Source organism: Natrix helvetica (assembly GCF_964273705.1).
Source record: "Natrix helvetica genome assembly, chromosome: 4".
Lineage (NCBI taxonomy): Eukaryota > Metazoa > Chordata > Lepidosauria > Squamata > Natricidae > Natrix > Natrix helvetica.
In genome coordinates, this window is record NC_138550.1 from 80,123,057 (window position 1) to 80,150,888 (window position 27,832).

The 27,832-nt window shown below is 36.7% G+C and overlaps 3 protein-coding genes across 8 annotated transcripts in view; 2 read left to right on the plus strand and 1 right to left on the minus strand.

The window, feature by feature from the left end:
• Positions 1 to 2,148, plus strand: part of MARCHF6 (membrane associated ring-CH-type finger 6) — a 115,730-nt gene extending 113,582 nt beyond the window's left edge. For all 4 annotated transcript variants that reach the window (XM_081953379.1, XM_081953378.1, XM_081953380.1 and 1 more), the window contains exon 26: positions 21 to 2,148. In XM_081953379.1, coding sequence (XP_081809505.1) covers positions 21 to 111 — 91 coding nt within the window. In that variant the 3' untranslated portion in view covers positions 112 to 2,148. The remainder of the gene's footprint in view (positions 1 to 20) is intronic.
• Positions 2,149 to 3,606: 1,458 nt separating this feature from the next.
• ROPN1L (rhophilin associated tail protein 1 like) lies at positions 3,607 to 13,253 on the plus strand. 2 transcript variants are annotated; one of them, XM_081953387.1, is made up of 6 exons: positions 3,607 to 3,993; positions 5,552 to 5,718; positions 6,753 to 6,876; positions 7,666 to 7,827; positions 11,330 to 11,505; positions 12,892 to 13,253. In XM_081953387.1, the coding sequence occupies exons 2-6, from the start codon at positions 5,588 to 5,590 to the stop codon at positions 12,950 to 12,952; spliced, it is 654 nt and encodes a 217-aa protein (XP_081809513.1). In that variant the 5' UTR covers positions 3,607 to 3,993; positions 5,552 to 5,587; the 3' UTR covers positions 12,953 to 13,253. The 2 variants fall into 2 exon arrangements, with proteins under 2 accessions (XP_081809513.1, XP_081809514.1); XM_081953388.1 differs by having other exon boundaries at positions 3,607 to 3,988.
• A 348-nt stretch (positions 13,254 to 13,601) lies between these two features.
• Positions 13,602 to 27,349, minus strand: SNRNP48 (small nuclear ribonucleoprotein U11/U12 subunit 48). 2 transcript variants are annotated; one of them, XM_081953383.1, is made up of 10 exons: positions 27,265 to 27,349; positions 26,978 to 27,135; positions 25,763 to 25,876; positions 24,379 to 24,439; positions 23,296 to 23,361; positions 22,249 to 22,437; positions 21,671 to 21,792; positions 20,671 to 20,792; positions 19,678 to 19,836; positions 13,602 to 14,322 (listed from the first exon to the last, which is right to left on the minus strand). In XM_081953383.1, exons 2-10 carry the CDS (start codon positions 27,098 to 27,100, stop codon positions 14,289 to 14,291), a joined length of 990 nt encoding a protein of 329 aa, XP_081809509.1. In that variant the 5' UTR covers positions 27,101 to 27,135; positions 27,265 to 27,349; the 3' UTR covers positions 13,602 to 14,288. The 2 variants fall into 2 exon arrangements, with proteins under 2 accessions (XP_081809509.1, XP_081809508.1); XM_081953382.1 differs by having other exon boundaries at positions 26,978 to 27,276.
• Between the last annotated feature and the right edge of the window lie 483 nt (positions 27,350 to 27,832).

The window sequence follows — 27,832 nt, forward strand, 5'->3', positions numbered from 1 at the left end:
TACCCTCTTTTAAATCCTAGATATCTTGTTGGGCAACGACTTGTGAATTATGAACGAAAAACTGGGAAACCAGGGACATCACCGTCCCCTCCTCAGTCTTCACAAGAATAGAAATTGGTCACATGGAATTACTTGATCTTCCTTTGCCTTTGTGTTCTTTCTCATAGACTGGTCGTTATTATTTGGGTATTTCCAAACTATTTTCTCAGCTGGGTTTTTATATTTTACTTTTGGTTTCTTTTCTCATGGCATTCAGATAGCAGTTAAGGCTGTGTACTATCTGCAATTTCTGATCTTACCAGTACTGAGATCTGTAAATGTGTAAATAGCAATATCCCAATACCCTACAACCTTGGATTAAAATGAATGTTCATTGTACATCTTTAAAGAATATTAATTTATTAAATCTAGTTGTCACTTTATTTTGGATTGCTGTTCTGTTGACATATGTGCCACCAAACAATATTGCTGTAGGCAAGATATATATTTCAAAAGAATCAATTGCATTTTTATAGCAATGGATAGCTTATCAAGGATACGAAAATGAAATAACCATTATAGTCAGCAGTGAAGTGGCTGTGATAAGAAAACATGAATTTCATTTGATTTTTTTAAAAATATTACTGTATAACATCAAAGCTGTTGTACATTTTCTATTGCCTGATTTTTTTCATGTGATTTCATTTGTAATACTGTACAGTAGAATGGATCAGGACAAATTTTCTCCTTCAGACAATTTTAATCGCTTGGTTGTGAAGCATTAATTTTTTGGAACTGGAAGACAGAATTTTAATGAAATTTTATGCACACAAAATTCATTACAACAAGTGGCATAAATACCTGTCAGCTAATTGAGAGGTTTGTGTAAGAATTTATTTCCAGTGTTTATGCCATATTTCCTTTGCTATGAATTGTACAAAGATTTATTTACATTGGAGTATAGGAGAAATGGCTATCTGACTTATTTACCAAATACAGAAAAAGTAAATGATAAAAAATGCAACATTTTCTGAATTGCTAGAACTTTATTACAACCAAAATCACAAAACATACCATGGAGCTCATACTCTCTTTTATTAAAAATGAGCATCTATAATTTGAAAAATGGACAGCATTCTGCATGGCAATTATTTCTGAAGGATTTATGAATTTGTGTATGTGGGAGGGAATCTAAGTACTATAGTATTAACAGCTAGAACAAGAAACATAAAACATTAAAGAATCAGTTGATTTTTACAATAATTGCACCAAAAGTATCCCCCAAGTCAAGTTATTTTTATATATATAATTCTTTTCTGCAGGTAATAATATATTTTAATGTTGTTACTTCTGAAACAGAAGATGAAATATGAAACATTTCAATTTATGTGCTTGAAAATGCAATATCGTATTCAAAAACGGCAAGAAGTTTTTTTTAGATTTATTGTATTCAGAAAATGCTATGCAGCTGTGTTACCACTCAGGACTGCAGCCCTGAATATAATGTAGTTAAATTATGTTATCAAATAGCTTGCTGTCTTCAGCATGTTTTTGTACTTTTGCATGTTATTCTATGATTTTAGGATGGGGGTGAAGATTTGGAGTCTAGATTTCCAATAATTTATATTCATGCACACTGCTAAAATACAGTAAAAATGGGGTTGTGCTCTTTTTCTATTACTGACAATTTGAGCATTACCTCTATTTTGGCAATTTGAGTAAAATAAGGAATAATGCTTTTTTTATTTTGATGCTGTTAAAACGTTTTGACATTGCTCTCATTAAAAAACATAGTAATGAGAAGATAGCCAAAATCCCCCACTTGTTTTTAACTGTCTGTACTTTTAGACAGATCTTACTTGTGAGTTTTTGTATCTATTTCTTTTGGAAATGCAAATACTACAATTTCAGTATTTTGTGCAAGAGCATAGTTTGCTCACAATTACAGCATTTTCTAGCGACAAACTTTCAGTTGCACAAAATTAGTTCTTGACATCTTTGTTTTTTAAAAAAAGACAAAGCAATCCAAACATTCTTTCCGCTAAGATATTGCCAGCAATGCTGTGCTTCTTCCTGTAGCATTTTGCAGAAATGCGGTATCTTGTAATTTGTGTTTTTATCCCAGACAACCTGGTGTTCAATGATTATTAAAATTTGTTAAGAAAAATATTGGTACTTGTTTTCCTTTTGCTGCTGTTTAACAGTAATTATAAATACAGTTTGCCTTACAACAACATGTCTTTTATACCTGATCATCTTCATGTGTATTTGATAACTTAAAATAATGTACAAAATGTTTAATTTAACATGTCCGGATTGCCCAAAACATTATTTGTATACTGAATTCTATTTGAGTGATACAAACTGACATTTGTATGTAACATACGTTTTGTTCCAGTTCACTTCATTATTTTTTATATTTTTGTGTATATACCATACTTTTGTGCCTCTTAGGCCCCAAGATCCCAAAAATTGCTTTTACATACAAATCCTATCAGCGCCAAATATTGAATTCTGCCTGCTGTGATTAAATTGCAAAATATGTTTAAATCTGCCAAAGGAAAGTACATTAGAAAATCTGTATTTGTCCAAAGTTACTGGAAATTAGCAATTGTGCTTAACACTTTGTTTCATTTGTAATCCATTTAATGTGTGTGTGTGTGTGTGTGTGTGTGTGTGTGTGTTGTATTTGTGCTGATAAATAAATAAAGGGAGACTAGTATAGATCTATTTCAAGCTATTTAGCTCTCATCAGCTAGCCATACTGGGATTTGAACCTGGGTATGGCTAGCTGATGAGAGCTAAATAGCTTGAAATAGATCTATACTAGTCTCCCTTTATTTATTTATCAGCACAAATACAACACAAATATAAAAAGGCAACATTAAAAATATGGTTTTCTGCCTGGATGGTCTCCTGCAGTGAGCCGATAGACAGAAAGGGGGAGTAGTGAGTTCCCTCCCATATTTGGGCATACCAGGGGTTGTAACACAAATATATATACATATATATCCCTTTATTTATCAGCACAAATAGAACACGTGTGCACACACGCACATGTATACATATATACATATACACACACAAATCCCTTTTTCCATATGGAGGTGCTTTTTTTCATTGAAGGAGAAAAATATCTACAATTTATTTATATGAACATTTCATAGTATCAGACTGAGGCATGCTTTCTAACTTCCAGTAGAAATAATCTTTTTCCGAACTGTGTTGCGTTGTGGCCCTTTATTTAACCAAAGAAAATATCCAACATCTGGTGTCCACATGTTGGTGTACAATCTTTGGCGTAAATACTTTAAGCTTTTAGTAATAAAAGTAATATTTAAAAGTATGCTGTGGCTCCTTTTGAAAAAATTACCGTGTATATTACTTCTATCTACACTCTACTATTTAAATTAAAGATTAAACAGCATTTGAAAGTGCGATTTAAACTTTATCTCAGAGTAAATCTTTAATAAGCTCCTCAAATATTGAGAAGTTTCGAAGGTAGCGCTGTGCAATATTAACGGCGCCTGCTCGAGGGCGCGACGTGTTCAGCATACGCATGCGTCATCGAGAGTCGCGCGGCCTCACGTTACCGAGATGGATGTAAAAATTAAACTGGCGCAGGAAACTAAGGAGTACGACAGCTGTTGTAAATTCCAGTGCGGGAGACGGGAAAAGAGAATTTACCATAGAGATTCGGCGGAATAGGACGGCCAGCGGCGGCTCTTGGTCGTCAATTCTCGATTCTTTCCGTCGTTGCTACGAGACAGAGACGCGCGCGCGCTTGCTGCCATGGAAACCTAACTTGCTCAGACCTTTCGAGAGAGGCAGCCGAAAAACAAAGCCTTTGGAGTGGCGGCGCCTTCAACAGTTGTCTTTTCCGTAGCTTCTTGCCACTGAACAGCAACTAGCCGTTAGAGCAGAAGAGCCGCTTGACCCGGAAAAAGGGAACGAAGCTCCCGTTTCAAGCCTGGGGAGGGGTATTAGCTGGGATACTGCTTTAATTGCGGTACGGTACATTTATGCTCCCCTTTCTACAGAGAGCTTAGGATACCTTTTTATGATGTCCCCGAAATAGGTTGCAACTAGAGAGAGAAGGTGTATATACCTATGGATGACTGACACCCCCCCCCCAAAAAAAATTAACTTCATACCTGAGAGGATTTTTAAACTCTAGACTCCCTCACTCCAGTCCAGCCGGAATATTTACTGCTAGTTACATCATGCCACCAGCTGAAAACGCGTTTATTGAATACAAAGCTGAGAAGTAGAATTACATTTGCTACCCCCACAATGAGTTATGAATACTGTAAGGGTTACAAGGCGGACTGTAAAATATATATTTAAAAGAACCTAAGCAGTAATTGCAGTCAAGGCTGGATGTGTCTTAATCATATTCACCTAAAAAACAACCTTAGGCTAGCAGTGTTTTAAATAGGTGAGCAGTACCAAAAAGTAAAAATGTAATAGACCTTTATGACTATAATCTAAAAATATCTCGATGCATCAGTATTTGATAAAACTGAATTGTTTAAGAGAGTGGGATTTACAAATGTCTATGTAAATACAGGTCCTCCTTCACAAGAAGGAGCCCTTCATAAGGCCTTTTGTACTTCTGTAATTGCCCCCCAAATAATCTCATTTGGCTAGAGTGCTTCTTTGCCTCACACACAATGTCCCAGAAAATGCATTTTCTATAAACCAGATTCTATAAATCATTTTTCTCTAAACTAGATGTGTTAGATCAATAATTCTCGGGGGTCCCTGAGAAATTCACATAAACCCAAGCTGCTTGGGATCCTCAAACATTGTTAAGAATATAAAGGAATTAGAACACATACTAATAATTTGTGGTAGAGCAACAAGTGCATGTGAGAGTCCACTCTCAAATTATGAAATGATATTCTAATCCACCAAAGCATATATCACCTACTTATAGTGGATTGTATTTATTTTTCCCCTCCCATAATCTGAAAGTTGGAAAGATTGCTCTGGAAAATATTTGGAATATGTGCAAATGACTAAAAATGAGGGAACAATACCTTGATGCAAGCAAATGTTTACTTTCATAATTTGGATGTAGCCTAATATAGTTGTTAATTTTGTACTAGAAAATGAGCTGGCATTGTTTTTGCTATCACTATTTGTTGGCTACCAAATTTATCATCAAAAGACTTTTTTGAATTATGTTTGGATGTAAACCATATTTCAATCATAAATAGGTGTTGCCTATGCTTGTATGTTTTCAAAGTAATATGAAAAAGGATTTCCAGCTTGTTAATGCTTAATAAAAGGTGGTGTATTAAGTAAATTTTGTTAGCTTATAAGCTTATTGGGGCACCTTGAGAAAAATAATGTCAGTCTACAAATGTTATGAGGTATTACTAAATTCCTGTGAAGATAACATTTGATAGTTTTATTATACTATGTACTCCCTTGAACCCCTTAAGAGAAAAGTGAAGTGATAAAGTGATGTGATAAATGTGATAAAAATGATATTAACATATATTATGCCTTTATACATCTCGAGTTTATTTTAGAATACATTAAATAATGAACACTTTCTTTATAGTTTTCATAGGATTGTAGTTTGGGACCTTGAATAACCATGCCTGTTCCAGATGTTATGTTCTGTGCACAGCAGATTCATGTTCCACCTGAACTGCCAGATATTATGAAACAATTTACCAAAGCAGCTATCAGGACCCAACCACGTGATGTTCTCCAATGGTCCTATGGGTAAATAGAAAATCAAAGTAAAGTGTCTTGATTAAGAAGACTTCAGACACACACACACACACATTTAGAAGTATATCTGTGCTCAGAGTAATTACCGTATTTTCGGAGTATAAGACACACCTTTTTCCCTCAAAAAAGAGGCTGAAAAGTTGGGTGCGTCTTATACACTGAATGCAGCATTTTTTTGCCTCCTGAAACCCTGCCCCAAATGGCCGTGCATACTTGTAGGAGGCTTTCAAAGAGCTCCTGGGGGCTGGGGAGGGCAGAAATGAGCAAAAAATGGGCAGTTTGTTGCTCAATTTTGCCCAGCCCCCAGGGGCACTCTATAAGCTTCCTAATGCCCTTTTTTTGACAAAAAACGCCCGTTTTCGCAAATAAAATGGCCATTTTTTGCTCATTTTTGTCCCCCTCAACCCCCCCCCCCCAGGAACACTCTACAAGCCTAAGGCTATTCATGCCCTTTTTTGGGGGGGAAACGGGCCAGTTTTTGCGAAAAATGAGCCATTTGGGGGAGGTTTGCAGAGTGCAAAAACTTTTTTAAAAAATTTACCTCTTCAAAACCTTGGTGCGTCTTATACTCCGGTGCTTCTTATACTTCAAAAAATATGGCATGTCAATGTTCACATATCACCGCGGACATCCAATATCATTAGTCTGTTCACAAATAGCTGTTTAGGTACCCACCTAACTCCTGTCCCAACTGACTTTTAAAATATGCTTAGATCTTTAAAATTATTTTAAGGAGTCTGATATCCTGAGTATTCAGAAATGCTTTTAAGCCCACAGAGGTATTCCTAGAAATGGTGATAGCTGCATTATTCTATTTTATTTGGAAATATATCCACTTAAACAGAAAGCTGTTTGAGAGAGCAAGAGTTGATCAATCCCTGTCACACCCTAGCTGAAGGGAGTAAACGAAAATACACTTTTTCCCACTTAGTGTAAACTGTAGTATTGATTTTGAAAATTTTATACATTAACATCATGTTTTTAACTTGAACTGTCTTTCGGTATTTGGTATGGCACTATGATAGGTACTTCCATGCTTTGTCAAGGGGAGAGCCTCTTCCTGTGAAAGAACGTGTTGAAATGCCAGTTGCCACACAGAAAAATGATACTGGTTTGACCCCTGGCCTCCTTAAAGTTTTGCATAAACAGGTAAAATATTTTTAAACAGCTGAAATCTACAATAACACTATAGATTTTTAAATGAACTGTACTATCTAAAACAGTGGTTCTCAACCTTCCCAATGCCACGACCCTTTAATATAGCTGCTCATGTTGTGGTGACCCCCAACCATAAAATTGGTGTCTCGGTTCCTAAGACCATCAAAAAAATGTATTTCCGGTGGTCTTAGGCGACCCCTATGAAAGGGTCATTCAATCCCCAAAGGGGTCCCGACCCACAGGTTGAGAAACACTGATCTAAAATGATTTTTCTTTGAACTAGCTTTTCTTTATTCCTGCAAAAGGACCTTCAAATTATAGATATGTAACATTCAACGCTGAGTAAGTAAAATAAATATAAAATAGGTCACAGAAATATAGCACATATTAAAAAGTAAGTAAAATAAATAGGATTAAAACTAAATGACATTCACCTATATCAGGTCACATTGACAGCATTTTTTCTTGCCAAATAACGTCTTCCTCCATACATGTTGAATGGCTCGTATGCTCCGCAGTACATGCAAGATAGATTGTTCTTGCCCGCGTTCATATAGAATATCTTCTGTGGGGAAGCCCCATTTTCTTAAATTGTCCTTTGATCCTACTACACTGGCGCACATCCTATTTGGCAATTTCTATATGGGCCACAGTTGTTCGTGATCAGGAGGCAGACAATCATGTCTGCCTGATAGCAACTAGTTTTTGAACTAGCTAATTAACAGTTAATTTCCAATTTTGTTTTCTTATATTTTTTTTATGATGTATATGCTTTTATAGTTGTCTCAAAAGAAGACTGTGGATTTAATAGATCTTCATAAAAAGTGGAAGTTTTTGTGCTTACCAGTAGAACAACTGCGCAATCTTCTTCAATTAGATACCTTTGAAGATGGAATAGAATGGATGAAGTTTTTTGCCCTTTGCTGTAGTGCTCTTGGTGGGGTATGTAAGATATAAAAGTCTTTCTTGTATAGAATTGTTGTTCTACTAAAATGAATAGTAGAGGTGTTTAAAGATAAACTTTTATTTTTAATTTTGATTAAATGTATGAGGAAAAGAGATGAGAATTTTTTTTTAAAAACAGTCTGAGGTTCAGAAGATAGGACCCATGATACATATGCAATATTAATTGGATCGAATTAGACTGTTTACATAGTTTAAAATATAGAAAATCATGTGTATTATGGACATTTGAGTGTATGCAAATACAAACATACACATACATATATAGATAAGATTTTTTTAAAGTTTAAATTTATTTAACCCTTTGTTTTGATAAATCTACTTTTTAAACAACTGGAAAATGCACTTATAGATTCAGAATCATTTCATCATTTAAATTTTCATTCTTCAGAGTGTCAGTTGCATTTAATGAGTATTCTTTTTTGTCACGTTTTTATTGGTTTATCAAAATATAATATACAAAGGGGAATAAAAAGTAATAGAAATCTGGGAAGAAGAAAGGAAGGAAGAAATGAAAATATAGAGTAGAGAGGGAAAAAGAAAGAAAAAGGCATTGACCTCCAATTCTGGCACAGTAGAAGGTAATAACATTACCTCAACTTTCTACTTTTACACAATAGTACATACTAACTATTTCTGTAACAATAAACCTAACTAATCAATGAAAACAAAATCAAAGTTTCATTTTTTTTCATTGCAAGTATAAAATCTGGAAGCATATATTATTCCCCACAGTAACGAAAGTAGATATGGTTAAATTGATTCCTTTATCCAAAGAGAATATATTTAATTTTGTTTCTATTTGGAAATCACTTTTAGCAACTGTTCAAAGTTATGATGGACCTATCTTGGGGTTACTTACAACCCTGATTCAAAGTTATAATGGAAACCTTTCCCAGGTCACAGGACTGAACTTTGGGAGCTCGGCAGCACAGCTTCATTTACGCTCTTTGCAGTGTCCTGCAGTCACATGACCACATTTTATGAGTTTTGTCCATCCTTCCAGTTTTTGACAAAACTACAGCCATAGTGAACTATTGATTCACTTAATAACTGTGATATTCATTTAACAATAGCATTCACTTAACCACCGAAAAAAAGTTGTGAAATTGATTCAGTCACATGACCAACTCAATTTAACCCATCATGACTTATGACTGTGATAGGTAGACTCCAGTATGGTTGCAAATCAAGGACTTCCTATATTTGGGTTTTTTTATCATTTAAGCTACGATATATTAATCCAAATTCTTTGAATTTCACAATTAAGAGGAATTTAAGGAAAACCCACTTTATTAGTGCTAACTAAAGAACCAAGACAAACTTAGAGCACTACTGGAGGAAAACCAGGCATAAATCCAAATGGGCATGGGTCACAGTTACTATTAAGGACTAGTTCATGGTAAGAGTGGTAACAGTATTATTTCTCTGCTCTTACTGCATCTACAGAGTGTCACCTGGTGGTCCTATTCAGGGTCACCTGGTACCTCCTAGGGAAGGAGGACCCAGGTGATCATCTTCAGGGCCATTTTGAGGGATTTTTGGAACCTCTCACAGACAAAATTGATTGGCTCCATTCCCAGTTGGAGTCTAAGTGTGGATCAAGTTCCTTGGAGATGCCTGCAAGTGTCTTGCCTAATTATCTGGGAACATTTTGGTCCTGCTGGATATGATGAAGGGTCCTCTGCTGTCAGCACAACAATCTGCCATCTAGATCATTGCCCCTCCTAGTTGGTGAAAACCTCCAGGATGGGAACTGCCATGTGGGTCCAAGCAGTGAAAAAATGCATCACTGCAAGTGGGGATGTTCCTGAGACCTTTTCAGGAGGCCTTGGTGTAGCCCCTTCTTTAAAAATCATCTTTAGACTTTTATCTTCCTGGACAATTTCCATCCAGACTCTTACCTCCACTTTTTAGAGAGTGATGAAAAAGATATTGATCTTCAATTTATTTTATTTATTAGATTTATGTGCCACCCACCCTGTGCAGTAGCGATTCTGTGTGACTTAACATTCAAACTGGTAAAACCATTAAATTTTTGTCCATCAGGTGTTAAACAGATTATTCTGTGCTGCCCCAAAGGTGATCACCTGAGGGACCAGGTGATCCTGAACCAAGCCACTGGGTGACATGCTGCAGATTCAGTAATTGTTTTATTCTGTTATTTATGTTATTGTAAGCAGCCAGAATCATTTGATAGTGAGAAAGGTGGAATACAAATTTACAATAAAAATAAATGAATAATACAGTGTTAAACTTAGTGATTCCTGCTTGCTAGCATTTTGTATTAAATATTTTATGATTTCCATTTTGATTGAAAATGAGATTTTAAAAATGTTTTGTGCGATCTGTTTGCCACTCCAAGCACATAGTTATGAGCAGATTATAGCCATTAAAACATAAAGCCATAAAACATATATTTGCTACAAATGGATAAAATTAATAAATGCACCCAGCAATACAATAAAATAAAATAGCCACCCCCAAGATCTTAAGTGACAGCATGGTTTTCTGTTGGTGAATTATGGAGAACTAACCTCATGCAGAGGTAAGGAAAAATATATAAATCCCCTATGACCGTGATGATGAACCTATGACACACATGCCACAGGTGGCACGTGGAACTGTCAGCTCCAGCACGCATGCACGTGCCGGGCAGCCAACTTCTGGTCTTCCAGAGGGAGGCCGTTTTCACAAAATACAGGCCATATAGTGTCCGAACTTCTGGTTTTCACCCTCCCCAGGCTCCAGAGGCTTTCTTGGAGAAAACGGCCTCCCCCGGCCCCCTGGAGGCTCTCCGGTAGCCAGAATTGGATCATTTCCGAACTTCCAGTAGGCCCGTTGGGCCCGTATTTCACCCTCCCCAAGCTCTGGAGGCTTTCCCCGGCCCTGGAGGAAATACCAAGCTGAGCTTGGAGGCGAGCAGTGCGGAGCGTGGGTGTGTGTGTGTTGTGCATGCTTTGCATTATGGGTGCTGGCATGTGCGCACGCTATTGCGCACATGCACTTGCATTTTTGGCACCCAACAACAGTTAGCCATCACTGCCCTATGGAGTGTTATATGTGCCATTTTCTGCTGTACCCATGACAATTTGCCAACATTTTGGTTTCCTCACTAAATATGTGCAATCAACATGCATTAAAATCTCTGGATGATTTGCATGCTTTTCACTAAGAACTGCATAATGTTTGAAGTGGTATTTCTGGGTGTTTTATATGGTCTTTCCCAATTTCTTTTATGAATGCACCTGGGATGAAAACTGAAATAAATGCAGGTTTCATTCTGTGCCTATTTATAAAGAACTATGCTACTTTTCTGCATTTGCTGCCCTGGTGGCGTTTTACTTTAGTTCTACATTTCTGTGGAAAGAGAAGCTATGAGTCTAATTAAATACAGTATTAGAATAGCTACAAGTGAATCTTAGTATTTGCCTTGTGTTCTAAAGTATACTTGTTTGCTTGCTGTTTTGGCTTTTTTTAGACCCTGCTCAGTTCAATGAAACATGCATGTGAAATTCTAACGCAAGATCCAGAGGGTGGACCAGCCCGTATTCCATATGCCACTTTTCACTTTCTCTATTCCTACTTGGCTAGCTTAGATGATGAAATAACAGAGGAAGTATCCGAGTCTTTTATCAAGTCTCTTAAAGAACAAGTGTAAGTATTAATGGGTATATGAATCTTGTGCCCCCCTCTCCTCAGGAAACTGAACATCTGCTTTTTACCTCCTACTTCACTCCAAATGCCCAGATCCTTTTGATCATGAGAAGAGATTTCAAAGTCTCTATCAGTTTGGCAGAGTGCTCCACTAATCCTCCTTTCTTACATCTCCAAAGGGCCCTATAATTCTCTGAAGCAGTTTTGAGAAATGTAATAAAGGAGAATCCAGTACAGTGCAGTTTCCTGCTCTATAAGTTATGCAATGTTTAAATACAATTTCCACTTTACTTTTACAGCAAAAATTAGGATGCATCTATATATTATTATCTTTAGGATTCACAAAGCAATTTCATAGTATAATTTTTAAACTTTGTGTTTATATGCAAATGTAAAACTTTCATGGTTGAAGGTGAAAAGTAAAACTAGGGAGAATAGTGTGACAATCAAAAGAAGAAAATTATTAGCTTGACGTAGGTCAGGAAAGCCCAATTTGTTGATGGGAAAATACCACATTGATAAATGAAAAATCCTTGTGGGCCACAAAGAAATGCTTAAGAGTGCCAGCAGCTGTTCTATGGCTACTAAAATTTTGGAGCTGTGCAAACCAGCAACAAAGCTTGGATGTTCGGAGCAGCATGTTTTTGAGATGATAGCAGTGGATGTAAATTTACTTTGTTGGAAAACATTGGCTGGCTTCATATTGTGCTGGCCTGTTCTAAGTCTATCAATCCATTTTTTATTATGGTCACAGACCAGCATTGCAAATAAAAGCATTAAAAGTAATTATAATTTAAAAAAACAGACAAAATAGTATATCATGATTACTGATAGATTATCAGTGGGCAGTTAGTGTCTCCCTAATTCCGCATACAGTATAACAAAATTTGGCCATATTCAGAAAAACAATTTCAGACTGAGCTGATAACGGGTCTTTAATTCAAAATGAAATCATTTTATAAGTTCTAATTCTTATGTAATATTTATTCTACTTGTATTCATTAGAGGAAGGGGCAGCAAAATCATACTTTTATCCACCTTGTGTACTTTTGTAAATGCTGGATGTTGTCAATAGAGATTACCTTTTAATGTACCTTATTTAAAAGAATAGACAGGATGTTATTACTAGTTTCCCCTTTTGTCTTTGTTTTCCTGCCTGATTTGGGCACCTAGATGTTATAGATGGAAATCAAGTTAAGCTCCAAATTGGAGGTCTATCTTGTATAATAGAAATGTATTTTTTTAACAAAAGAAATTTTGTTATATTTAGAAATTTAGAATTTTTCCTTCATATATAAATTGCATGCCTGTGGGGTAAGATGGATTTGATACATAATATTGGTTCCTTCAATAGTAGTAATGAAAAATAATTATTTTCTCATTTAGGGCACGTAAGGACTATATGGTTGGCACTGCAGATTTCTCCACTGTAAAACTGATGCCTTAAAACAGGATTGTTTGAGAGTAACAATTTTTTAGTACATAGCAAAATGTCATGTCAAATAGTGTAATAAAATTAGAGTTTTCATGTATGTAATCTCTAATGTCCTTTTCAGTTTGTGAACTACCAATAAAATCTGTATCACCTAATTGTCTGAAATCAGATCATGGTATTTTATGACAATTGACTGCTCCTTCAACAAGCAGTATTTAGAGTAGAAAATCTAATCAGTAAGCACTTAATGAATGGAGGCTTCTGTTTCCAGAGCCAACCTGACTATGCCATCCATTCAGTGAAGAGAACATCATAAGTGGGTATTTTAATTGGGGATGTTTTTAGGGTTTTTATAGTATATTTATTTCTTGTACAGCCTTATCTCCTCCATCCAAATGTATTTAACTGTTTTATATTATTGTATTTTTATCTGCATTTGACTGTACACCGCCCCGAGTCCCTTTTTGGGAGAGGGGGCGGTTTAGAAATCCAAGAAATAAATAAATAAATAAATAAGTGATTTGGTATCAAGTGTATAGTTCTCCCAGGGCTTCTTCCAGACTCTGAATTTAATAAGAATCTTCTAGATTTTTCCTTCTGTGCTTCAGTTCCTTAGATATAATGTCTGGGCAACAATCATATAAATCAAAAATGATAAGTCTACAGTTGTTGATTATTTTTATTTCCTAATGTCTGGATATACATATGGCATCAATTCACTATCTGCAAAATCATGATAACACTGAACATCATATATTTATTGGCACTGTCAAAATAATTAAGTTTGGTCTAGTGGTTAAGGCACCAGTCTAGAAAGTGGGAGTTCAAATTCCACCTTAGCCATGAAATCCAGCTGGGTAACTTTGGGCCACTCTCTCTCTCAGTCCAACCCACCTCACAAGGGTGTTGTGGTGAAAATAGAAGGAGGTGTTGAATGTGTTTGCCACCTAGATATATATAGTAAAAAGTATTTGTACTATATTTTTTTTTATTTTTACAATAAATATATTTATTGTTAAAATGCAGAATAATTTGTTGAATGTTACTAAAATGAATAGTTTTTAAGAATAGTTTAATATTAGAACCAACAACAATTGATTTAAAGGGTGGTAATTGTCTATGTGAATAATTAAACAATGTATTTGTTTTATTTATTTATTTTTATGTCATCCATTTCACTATCCAAAGTGACTCTGAGTGGCATATATCCAGTTTCCGAGTGTGATAGGGATTTCAAATGATATTTATTGAAGTAGGTAACATCTTAGTTGTCAGTGAGATATGTTACTGGAATTAAACAGATACAACTTGGTTTGGCTCCACATCTCTTGTAATAGAAATGCAAGTATTATTTTCTTCTTTTATGATGCTTTCCTTCATCTCTGAAATAAAATGAAAGCCAGTATTATGTTGGAGCTTATCTCGCTACTACATTTTTTTTAAAAAAAATCATATTTTCATGAAACTAGGGTTTATCCTTATAATGCTCATGCATACTGAAATGAAATTGAAATACATACTGCTGCATTTGCTGATATTTATCTTTTGATACCTTTTTCATCACCTACCTAGAATATAGAATCTTTGAGGGAATATTTTAACTATCTTCCCCTTAATCTTAAATCTAAATGGACTGCACAAAATGAATGAGTTTGTAGAGAGAGAACACAGAAGTGTGAAACAGAGCAGTATAAAAGCTAGTTAATTTACACAAGTTATTCCCTCTTCTGTTTTCAGTGTCTCCCTTCTCCTGAGACCTTTCTTTGTTCCAATGGAGGGGAATCTGTTATTTTTCACCAATAGGAAAAAGGAGATGAAGATAAAAAACCTCTTATCATTTCTCTTGCAGTCAAAACACTTACTAAATAAACTGTCCAGATTCACAGAATGTGTGAACCCATAAAATGTGATTTATAATACAAGTAATCCTCACTTTAACAACCACAATTGTGAACAGACCCTTGGTTATCGAGTGAAGGAAAATGACCCACCTAACTACTTTACTTAATGACCATGATCCAACAATCCTCATTGTGGTCATCAAATGATCGCATGGGCTGTTAAGTGAACAGAGACTCTGTGCCTGTGGAGGGATTTGGGGTTCTGTCCATGCTTGAATTTCAGCTGCCGAGGTACACATAGGCATGGAGCTGAGCATTCTTCTCTCTCCACATTTGCAGAGCTCTCGCAGGGGTGGGAAAAAGAGATTTTGGGCTCCATGCATGATTGAATTTTAGCTGTTGAAATCCACAAAAGCACAAAATGGCAGGAACCTCTTTTATCCAGCCCCCATAGATGAGAGAATCCTCTTGGTAGGCTGCAGCAGTCCACAGCCTTCCCTGCCAGCTTCTCCATTGACTTTCTGGGGAGGCCAGCAGGAAATATTGCAAGTGACAATCACATGATCATGGGGTACTTGTTAACAGTCATAAGTGTGAATACATTGCCAGGCACCCAGATCATGATTATGTGACAGGAGGGGGTGGAATGACATTTTGCAATAGTCCATAAATTTTTTTTTACAGGCTGTAAAGCACCCTTTTCAAGACCTTCATAATTTCAAACTATTGTTAAATAACCAGTTATTAAGCAATGACTGAGCTAAGCAACAGATAAGGAGATCACATTTTGGCTTAATTTGGTTGTGTGAACACACCCTATATACAGTGGGGCAAAAAAGTATTTAGTCAGACACCAATTGTGCAAGTTCTCCCACTTAAAAAGGTGAGAGAGGCTTGTAATTGGCATCATAGGTAGACCTCAATTATGAGAGACAAAATGTAAAAAAAAACCTACCAAAGAATCACATTGGCTGATTTGGAAAGAATTTATTTGCAAATTATGGTGGAAAATAAGTATTTGGTCAAACAAGCAAGATTTCTGGCTCTCACTGACCTGTACCTTCTTCTTTAAGAGGCTCCTCTGTCCTGCACTCATTAACTGTATCAATGGCACCTGTTTGAACTTGTTATCAGTATAAAAGACACCTGTCCACAACCTCAAACAGTCACACTCAAAACTCCACTATGGTGAAGACCAAAGAGCTGTCAAAGGACACCAGAAACAAAATTGTAGACCTGCACCAGGCTAGGAAGACTGAATCTGCAATAGGCAAGCAGCTTGGTGTGAACAAATTAACTGTGGGAGCAATAATTAGAAAATGGAAGACATACAAGACCACTGATAATCTCCCTCGATCTGTGGCTCCACGCAAGATCTCCCCCCATGGGGTCAAAATGATCACAAGAACGGTGAGCCAAAATCCCATGGGGGGACCTAGTGAATGACCTGAAGAGAGCTGGGACCAACGTAACAAAGGCTACCATCAGTAACACACTACGCCGCCAGGAACTCAGATCCTGCAGTGCCAGACGTGTCCCCCTGCTTAAGCCAGTACATGTCCGGGCCCGTCTGAAGTTTGCTAGAGAGCATTTGGATGATCCAGAAGAGGATTGGGAGAATGTCATATGGTCAGATGAAACCCAAATAGAATTGTTTGGGAGAAACACAACTTGTCGTGTTTGGAGGAGAGGGAATGCTGAGTTGCATCCAAAGAACACCATATCTACTGTGAAGCCTAGCTAGTCTCCAGATCTCAACCCCATAGAAACCTTTGAAAGTCCGTGTTGCCCAGCGACAGCCCCAAAACATCACTGCTCTAGAGATCTGCATGGAGGAATGGGCCAAAATACCAGCAACAGTGTGTGCCAACCTTGTGAAGGCTTACAGGAAACGTTTGACCTTGACCAAATACTTATTTTCCACCATAATTTGCAAATAAATTCTTTCCAAATCAGCCAATGTGATTGTTTGGTTTTTGTTTTGTTTTTTTACATTTTGTCTCTCATAGTTGAGGTCTACCTATGATGCCAATTACAGGCCTCTCATCTTTTTAAGTGGGAAAACTTGCACAATTGGTGGCTGACTAAATACCGTATTTATCGGCGTATAACACGCACTTTCCCCCCCGAAAAATAGGGGGCAAATGATGTATGCGTGTTATACGCCGATATACGCCAGGCGATATACGCCAGGTGCACAGAAAAGGATCACGGAGCGCTTCGCCCCAAAAGCAGCTGCTTTTCTGTGCGCCTGGCGTTTAAAACATCCGGCTATCTATCTAAACGCCAGGCACACAGAAAAGGATCGCGGAGCGCTTCGCCCCAACAGCAGCCGTTTAGATAGATAGCCGGATGTTTTAAACGCCAGGCGCACAGAAAAGCAGCTGCTGTTGGGGCGAAGTGCTCCGCGATCCTTTTCTGTGCGCCTGGCGTTTAGATAGATAGCCAGATGTTTTAAACGCCAGGCGCACAGAAAAGCAGCTGCTGTTGGGGCGAAGCGTTCCGCGATCCTTTTCTGTGCGCCTGGCGTTTAGATAGATAGCCGGATGTTTTAAACGCCAGGCGCACAGAAAAGGATCACGGAGCGCTTCGCCCCAAAAGCAGCTGCTTTTCTGTGCGCCTGGCGTTTTAAACATCCGGCTATCTATCTAAACACCAGGCGCACAGAAAAGGATCACGGAGCGCTACTCAGCGGGGTGTGGGCGAGAGGAGGAGAGAATGGATGAGCCGTCTCTCCTCTCCCAGACACCCGACTAAAACACTTTCTTTCGCCCGCGGAAGAGCTCGGGCGGGCGAAAGGAAGCGCTTTAGACAGCGGGGTGTGGGTGAGAGGAGGAGAGAATGGATGAGCCGTCTCTCCTCTCCCCGGACTCCCGACTAAAAGTTAATAAAAAAAAGGAAGGAGGGAAGGATGGAACTGGAAGGGAGGCAGGGAAGGAGGGAGGGAGAAAGGAAGGATAGGAGGATAGGGAAAGAGGAAAGAAGGCAGGCAGGCAGAAGGGAGGGAGGTGCAAGGAAGGAAGGAAGCATAGATAAGCAGGAGGGAAAGAAGGCAGGCAGGCAGGAGGAAAGAGGAAGGAGGGAACTGGAAGGGAGGCAGGAAGGAAGGGAAGGAGGAAGGGAGGGTGGAAGATAGTAGCAGTGAAAGCAGCAGTGTTCATAGTTGCTTTTACTGTCCTTTTACATTATTTACCTTATAAGTGGTAATAATATTAATAAAAAAAAAGTTCTGAGCTACCCTTATTTTGCTTCAAAGTTCTTTATTTGAAATTTAAATTTTTTTCCTGAAATTTCCCTCTTAAAATGAAGGTGCGTGTTATACGCCTGTGCGTGTTATACGCCGATAAATACGGTACTTTTTTGCCCCACTGTAATACTGCTGCTACCAGACCAAATGATAGCTATTTTTAAAATGGTAATGTATAAGTAATATCTTACTCTGTACACTGTATCAACATTATTAGGACAGCTGATTGATTCAGTTATCCCCAAAGTACAACAGTATCAAAACAGAGCTAATCTTCACATTCATACAACTCAGTTGCTTATATATTGTATAATTCATTATTTTTTAAAATAGTTTAGCAACTTATATAAGTAGATTAAATTACCCAGCCCACAGAACAGGTTTGAGCAGACTAGTAAAGAACTCATTTTTAAAAATGTCTATGGAGATTCTCAATCATCCAGGTCATGGTGGTTCCAAAGGTGCTTTATGAAGAGGCAACTGGACTTTCTTATTTTTAAAAACTTTCTAACATTTAAGATTTAATTCTACACAGAATAAAACAATTGCCTATTAAAAGTTACATTTATTCACCCTGGTTTTATGGGACAAAAAATTACAGGTAGTCCTCAAGTTACAACCACAATTGAGCCCAAAATTTATGTTGCTAAGTGAAACATTTGTTAAGTGAGTTTGTCCATTTTGTGACTCTTCTTGCCATATTTGTTAAGTGAATCACTACAGTTGTTAAATTAGTAATACTGTTGATTAAATGAATCTGGTTTCCTTATTGACTTTGCTTGTCAGAAAAGGTGATCACATGACCCCAGAACACTGCAACCATTGTAAATGTGAATCAGTTGTCCAGCATCCAAATGTAAATCACGTGACTGGGGGATGCTGCAATGATCATACAGTAAGTGTAAAAAATGGTCATAAGTCACTTTTTTCTGTGCCGTTGTAACTTCAGTCACTAAGTGAACTGTTGTAAGTTGAGGATTATCTATTTTGCTTTAAAATCCTAAAGAAAATACTTTTATAAAATTACAATTACTGTCAAGTAATATTTTCATCTCTTTCTGTATATTTGGTTGTCAAAACAGAACCCAATGCTAAGTCTTCAGTTTTATTTACGCCACTTCATAATCCATATATTCCCAACAGCCCTTTTAAAATAAAAAATACCACTGCCTATGTTATAGGCCAGTTGAAGTAAAAAGACAGGAATAAATTCACGTAATAGTTTATTTTAACCTGGTCAACCTAGGAAACCAATGGGGAGTTTTGAAATTTGTTTTATTTTTAATTATTTTATGTCAGTATTTTTTTATAAATTACTCTGAAATAGAAGAAATTATGATATATAGAATTCCATAATTGTTATTTTTTTTAGATTATGTTGATTATTATGAAATCAACTTTTGTTTTTAAAAAGTATATGGTTGAGTTTATAATTGATTCTGGTATCATTACTAATTTGATACATCTTTTGATTTAATATCTTGGGCAAGTATAGGAAGACTTAAAGTCAATAGCTTGATGAAAATCACTGAAATTCTTTCCTACAAATTAACACTGAATGTAAACAAGTTTTAAGCATGACCTACAATCCCAGCCTTTGATGTAATATCACTAGTTCAACACAAGTAGAAATCAAAGATACTACTTACCTATCTTTTTTCCTTCGGGAATCTCTCTCTCTTTCTCGACTTCTTTTCCGTCTGCCTGGACTTCTGCTGGAATTCCTCCTATGTCGAGAATAATCAATATCTTTTGAACTTCCACAAGACTGTCTTGAATCAGCTGATGCAGATCTTCGCTCTTCCTTACTAAAGAAAAGATAGTAATTATGTCCTAGCAGTGATCTTGATCATTAATGTTGGGGGAGGGAATGAATGCTAATTTCTCCTGGTGAAAATTGCCACTAATGGCAAAACAATTAGCTGCACAGAATCATGTAAGAGGACTGGACTTCAAAACCTACCCCAGCTGTATCACCATTGCTGTCAGAACTCAGCTGCACTAGAATTAACGGGAAATCAAGGGAAATGTCTACTACTGTATTGTTTGCTCCCTACTTTCATTTGAATTTTGTATTTCCATTTAAAGATGACAGTGCTTAGGAAGCTAGACAGTGAATAGTGTTTCTAATAAAATTTGAATTATGAAAAATCTTTCTGTAAAATATTGCAAGGAGGAAGCCATTATTTTTAACAAGTGTGATATTTAACCCTACTTTCTGAATGCCATTGTGCTTTGCAAAAACAACCTGCTTCTGCCACTCACTATGACTCAATATTTAAACAAAGCCCTGCTTCTCACAAATGCATTTGTAACTTCTCTGATTATTTCACAACTATCAAACGACAATTTTATCTGTTGTCAATAACTGGCCAACAATCCGGTTCTAAGCAACAAAGGAATAGATGTTCTACAACTTTTACAAAATATAAAATCAGTAGCATCACTAAAGGAAATAGGCATTGGAAAGAGTGAAAATAAACTGAATTGGACACTGGGTATAGCACGATACCATGATATGCAGACCAAATCTGCAAGTCAGTAATTCCAGTTTCATTTGAATTAACAGAGGAACAAAAGTACAATTTCTTAAGTTATTGCCAACTTAGAAAACAGCAAAGATTTGGCAATGATAATCATACCTTCCTGAAGACTTTGCTGAAAAAGAGGATTTTTCATCTTCATGAACCCCAATACTTCTGTTCTCCTCCTGCCAATGAGTGGTAAGTTCTTCCATGTGTACACCAATCACATCTCTGATTACCTGAGTATTCAGAAATATTAAAATTAGACAAAATATTAATGTATGCCAGTACAGGCTAAATAATATTCAGAGGGAAAACCACCTTATGCACAGTCACTAATATGATCTATGTCAGGGGTGCCCAACTTGCGGCCCACGGCTGGATGCATCACGCGCTGCCCACACTCACGCCTGGTTTAGCGAAGGAGGGAAAAGTCATGATATGTCACATGACGATGCCATGATGATGCGAGTTTCACACTCCCGGACTATGTTTACTTTGCTTACATTCATTCCTTCAACCCATTTCTCTCCCCCTCCTTTTCTTTTGGCTACTAATGTTTTCCAGTTGTTATAAAATTATGTAAAATAATTAGCCCAATATAATACAAAGGAAAAAAAGCATATGGAAAGTTCGCCTAGCTGTTAATATTGTTAATGCACTATAATTAACTTATGCAATTAAAATGCGTAAATTGAAAGTGAAAGTAAACATCTGCAAATGAAGAACTAAATATTTTAAACAACTTATAAAACAACTGTTTGATATGCCTGTACTTCATTTATCCATCCAAATATTTTCCTATTTTTTGCCATGTGCCGGCTATAATTAACCATCCTACACTGAACTGGCAATAGTAAAAAATATGAACTGCTAAATGTTACAATTGACACCAAGCATTCAAGATTATAAACTTTTTAAGATCAGGCAAATTTAACTTATTGCAATGCATTAACTACATTGACAGCATGTAGACACTGATAGCCTCAACTCAACAATATTTTTGAAAAACAAGAGAATTTAAATATTCCTGCCTATTTAAGGTATTTCATATATAGATGTTTTTAAATTAAAAAGAAAATCATTTGAAATAATATGATTCCCAAATCATATAGACCTCTGTGTAGGATTTTTTTGTTATATGAACATTCTTAGCTCTGTACGATTGCCGCCGTCTTTTATAATCCCGCATCTCTGCAAGAATTTCAAGATGAGATTTTGGACCTTTCTGGCCATCATCTAAAAGGGAAAAAGTATGCTGTGTTAGGAACAATAATTCGAGTGGATTTATTCTGCAATATAAGTGCAAAAATGAGGGCTATATACAATATGATAGATAATTTCAGCAAACGCCCATAATCTAGACCACTTTTACTAGGAGGGATTTTTCAAGATAACAAGTGAAGCAAATTAATATCGCTGCTGTGACAGCAATCTGTCTCAGCAATAGAGGAAAGGGCTTGATCACCTGGTGCCAATGACAGGCAATAGCTACTGGTTGCAATTCAGGCCAATTTCTGTTCCATTAATTTTAATTCAAATTCATTAATCTGGGAATGCCAGTGTTATAAGAAAATAGGAAATACTATTAGCATCCCACTTTAGCAGAAAAAAGGATCCCTCAGCAAGAGACATTTTACATGTTTTGTAATTTTTAGATATAAAAAAGCATAGCTGTAAAAAAATTTTCCAAACCTTGGTTGACTTTTGCTGCCAAATCTACAAACAGATCACTATCATTTTCTGTCGCCTGAGATCTTGACCTCTGGTTCTTTGTCTCTGCAAGGACGTAATCGTAAATTGCAAGTCGGTCAGCTTGGGTCAGATCACAGATGTAACGCTTGTGGTTTTGTGGAACTTCAGCAGGCTGTGATGAATAAGTGCCTAAAATGTGAGAACAGTTTGGATCTATCAATCAAAACCAACACAAATAGCAATATTCTAAAGTTTTATGTCACAAGTGGCCTGATATAGACTGATGCCAATTTGTGGAGTTTCCATGAAGCTACTGACTTCATTTGACCTATTACTACTATAATTAGAGTCAAAAATGCAATTTACTCTTAGGACAAACTGGCAGTTGTCTAGGAAAAGGAATCGCCCATAACTTTAGAATGTGAGATGTAATTTGGGGCGTGGGGGTGGGTGAGGGCTGCACTGCACCTTTAAATGTGATGCTGAGCTCACATTTAGAAAAAGTGGGAGTTAAAACTAAGATGAGAGTAAGGCCAAATAAATATTACATTAAAATAAAAAAATATTCCCATTTCTTTATTAAACTTCCTTCTTTCTCATATTAAAATTTATATTTCAGCAGCAATTTTTTGAGGATTGGGGACTACACCCAGCTTTAGAGGAACATAGTTTTCTTGTCCTACTGTAACTGGGATTCTCACTGTTTTTTATAGTACATCTAATTGTCTCAGCAGGGCTAATAATATATTTGAAATTATAGTCCCCACTTTGGATTTGGCAATGGGAATGATTTCTCAGTTAGGAATTAGGCTGCATGTAGGCAAAACAGAGTGACTAAGCCCTATAAAAGCAAAGTTTTTAGTAAGTTTCCAGAGAAGAGAAAATGAGATAATAAATAAGAGTTCTTTATATCATACCATTATTCAGCATATGCAAGGCAAGTAAATAAAAATCAAATTTGTGTTCAGAATCTCAGTCAGTACCACAGTTTCTATACCAAGTGGATGTTTGTGGGCTCCCCAGGGAAAAAGCTTAGCTTTCACTTACCTGGGCAACAATTTCCACACTCTTTGGCCATGGCTTTTTTAATAATGTCAAACTGCAAATCTTTATCTGTAGCAAAACAAAAGATAACACAGGAATGTTAAGTATACTTTTGTAATCCACTAAATGTATGCTTGAAAAATAGAGGCTATACTTTTGCAGTACTGAGCAATGTTAACAATATACTCAGAAATTTGTACCATTGGAAATCATGTGTTTCTTTTTCTATAGTCATTTTTAATATTCCAGACTCATTGAATCTTATAAAATCAAGAGAAACTAAAATTACAGATTTTGAAAAAATAAGTCTTGGGGTAGACAAACTAGCATTGTTCATATATCGTGTTTATCCAGTATTTATCTATCTATTTTTGATTGGGGTGTTGGTTTTCACTTATTATGATGCAGCTAATTGTATCTTATTTAATTACCATTGTTAAGCAAGTTATAAAAAATAATCAACAATGATCTCTTTTACAATATAAACAACTCCTCTGTAGATGGTGATTCCAAACCTTGAAAATAAAAGCATTTTAAAAATGCAACTTGACGTGACCACATCTGAGTTTAGAACCTTTTTTTTTTTTGGCACTAGTTAAGTGAATCACCATACTTATTAAACAAATGCTGCAGTCATTAAGCACATTCACAGCCTGCAATGAGTGTTGGTTTTGCCAGAAACCAGAAGTAAACAACGATTTATAGCAAAAAAAAATTGTAAATCGTGGCTCACATGACTTGGGGAGGCTGCAAACAGCTATAAATGCAGGCCATCCAAAATGCTCAGCATAGTAATAGGACGAGTGTGTTCAATTCCTAGTTGTATGGAAACCCTTGAGAGATCTGTGGTAACTCTGAATAGCTACTAAGCAATCTTTGTAAGTTGAGTATTACTTGTAGACAGTTCTTAAACATATATTCATACTTCATCTCTGCATAGAATCAATGTTTTATACTGACAGTACATATAAGATCTGGTCTGATGTTTTTATTCTTGCTTCTAAAAATATCAACTAGCATTTGTTAGTACTTTATGTTACATTTCAGTACTGGTACTTCAGTATTTATTATCACATTCGTACTCACCCATTTGAACTTTAGGAATTTTGCCTTTGTCATAGAAAAAAGTAGAATCATACATTTTAGCCTAGGAGGCAAAATATATGTAAAATAATATTATCAAATGGAAATATAATTGATCAGCCACCAGCCTTTGAAATTAATAGAAAATAAATAAGATAATATTCAGAGAGATAAAAGTAGCAGATAAACAAACCCACCATATTGGACTTCTCTGATAAAATAATTTTCTAATTTATCCATATAAATCATCTTGTAGAGCTTTACAATTGGCACCTCAGCTCCAAAATTGTAGTAGAGTCATGTCCAGTTCTCACTCCCTTTATAATTTTTTACACTGGTGCATAGCACAAAACGTAAAACCATAAAGCAGAGCTAGGACAGTCATACTACCACCATTCAGTTCCATCTAAATACCATCCACAAATGCAATCAATGCCATTTCATTCACATACCCAACCCTGAAATCTACTGGAATCCCACTTCATTCAGATCCCTTTGAAGGATCAAGGCAAACAACTTCTCAACTATCCTCCCTAAAATGAGAAGGTTGGAAACATGAAAAAAAAATGTCCAAAACAGGTTTATGGATGGCTTTGCAAGGAAGAGGTTGCCACTTTAAGCAATGCAGAACTTTTATATGCCAACATGTGTGGACTTTGTGGAACCAAGAAATTCTTGCCAGTAAAGATAGTGTTAGAAACTGATTTTATTGATCTTTATTATTATTATTTTTTAAAGGTGTGACAAGATCCTTGGGCATTAAGATAGTATAATGGTATCTACAGAAAGCATGATGTTTATCCCTTATCTAATATTGCAATAACCTTATCAAACTAAAATCTTATCTTTAAAAAAGTAATTGAAAACAGTTTCTGAAACTAGCAGAAATGCTAGAATGAGGTAAAAGAAGTGTGAGAGAGTAAACCAAAGGGAACAACAAAATAAGCACTGCCTATACTTGTTCTGTCATGTATCTGTATGTAAAAGTGAATCACAATATACCAAGTTAGAACCTGGTTGGTGGAAGCAAGTTTCTGAGACTATTGGAAGTCTTTTCTAAAACTTATCATTCGCAGCTATCAAATTCTCTTCCTCCATCATCTGGGCATCAGGAGAAAGTGAACAGCGTGGGGTGGGGAGGTCTCAATGAGCTGTGCGTAGAATAGCCTTCAAGTTGCTCATCCATGACTTTGATTTTAGTATCTGTGTTAATTTGCTAATGGAGTTTTAACAGATTTTTTGCAGTAACAATTTTAGGGGAAAATAGTCTGGTGTCCATTTCAAAAATCTAAAGCCAGCTTTGTTTTCAAAAGAAGAGCAAATGTTTTCTTTCCATCCTCAAAATATGAACCTTTTTTAAAAAAGGGGGGGGGCAGCAAAACATTACCTCTTCCTCTTTAGAATATTCTAGTTTTCTCAATCTACAAGCTATCATATGTTTCTCCAAGGAAGATTTAGGCATTTGATGATTAGTATCATAAGGACAAGTCACTTTCTCACTCTGGAGGGAAAAAAAGAAAATAGGTTTTAGCATGAAGCACAGTGGCAAGACGTAGTAGACATGTTTGACAATAAAACATGATTTTCAATTTTTCATTTTCCCTATGCCTCATTTGATGAAATTATTAAGGTGCTAGACTAAAACCCAGTGATTGCAAGTTCTAATCCTTCCTTAAGCATGAAAGCTTTGGACCAATCATTCTCTCGGACCAATCTTCCTTACCTTTGTAGGGCAAACAGGAGCTAACAATATTATTAGGTACAAAGCCAGTGGGTGTCCATTGGCCACTCACTCTCAGCACTAAGAAGACAATGGCAAGCACTTCCAAAATCTTGCCAAGATATCTGTAAGGACTAGTCCAGACTAACAATGACTTGCAGGCACAATCCCCATACTCTAAAAATAAATATTAAAACTAGCAGGAGAATTATTTTCCAGAAAACAAAGAAAATAAGTTCCAGCTCTTCTAGATGAATGAAATGTTCAAGAGCAATTCCTAGTTCTCTATCTTTTCCTCTCTAAGATAATAAACACTTAACAGATGGTTCTTCTAAGATGAACTGAACTCCTGATGAAAACCTAGGTAGTTTTCTTGGCAGATATACAAATGGTTTGCCACTGCTAAATTCCAGAAAATTTTGTTTGTCTTCTGGTGGGTGGGGGTGGGGGGTTGCCATTACTTCCTTTCTAGGGCTGAGACAGTCTGACAGTCTCAAGGTTACCCAGCCAGCCAAAAGCCGGACTAGAACTCCTGGTGTCTAACCTCGTGTCTTAACCATTGCACCAAACTGGCTCTTTGTTGTATATATAGTAACGTTAATCATTGCAAAATTACACTAGAAACCCCAATATAACACTGCCTTATTTGAGCTGCAAAAAATCCGAATGATCCCTCGATGGCAGTCGAGGAAAGCATCAAATCATGTCTCAGGGTGGACCAGATCTGCACAGGCTACTCTGTAAGGTTTTTCAAAAAGTGTTTGGTGCACACAACTGAATAAAAGCTGTTGCTGAATGTCTATTCTTCCTCGTTCCCCGGACAGAGGGTTAACCTAGCTCCCTTGGGGACCCTGACCTGCCGCCGTTCGAAGAGAACCTTACCGGGATCCCAAACCAGAGCGAAAACGAAGGAAGACGCTTCTCCACCGGGCTGTCTGTCTCGGCAGCCATTTTGGAATAGGGCACTCTCGCTTCAATTTCGCCCAAATTCAAAGGCGACACCATCTTCACTTCTGGCAAGGTAACGTCCTACTTTGAACCTGGAAAGATTCGCTGGGTCAAGAGAATCGTTTTTAGAGGTGTCTAGGAGGCCATTTCATTGTTAATTAATTAATTATTTAAAAAACACTTTTAAACCGAAGGCAACTTTAATAACTAAGAAACATTGCCTGGTTTCAAAACATTCCGCGGTGGAGTCTCGCGATATTTCTCCGTTGCGCCCGACTGTGAGAAATGGAAGGTCGCCCCCTTAAGGACGCGTCCTGCAGTTGGAGGACTAAATTAGTGCAAGTGAGACAAGCCAGTAGAGTCAAAATGGTCATTGGCGAGTGAAGCATTTCCGATGCATAAAATGTTCGGTCTTTTCTTTCTGAGATCTAAACGGGCTTAGTTCCCCTAGTTACGTAATAACAAGATTAACGCTTGTTTCCTGTTTTCGTGGTATCTTTAACCGTTGAGAAACATGCTCAAACAAGCACATCGAAGTAAAATTTTTCTCTATAGAGTTTTGAGGCTGAATGCAACCATTTTTTTTACTTAACCAACGTCCATTCTTAATACTCCCCCCCCCCATTTTTTTTTCTTATTGGACTATAAATGAAAGCAAATTAATGGTCAAAATGTATTTTAAAAAAGATGACTGATACACATATAGCTTCTCTTTAAATCATATTTGTCTGCCTTGTACAAGCCTCTTGTTTATGCTCACTGCCTAGATCCTCCCCCCATATTTATAGA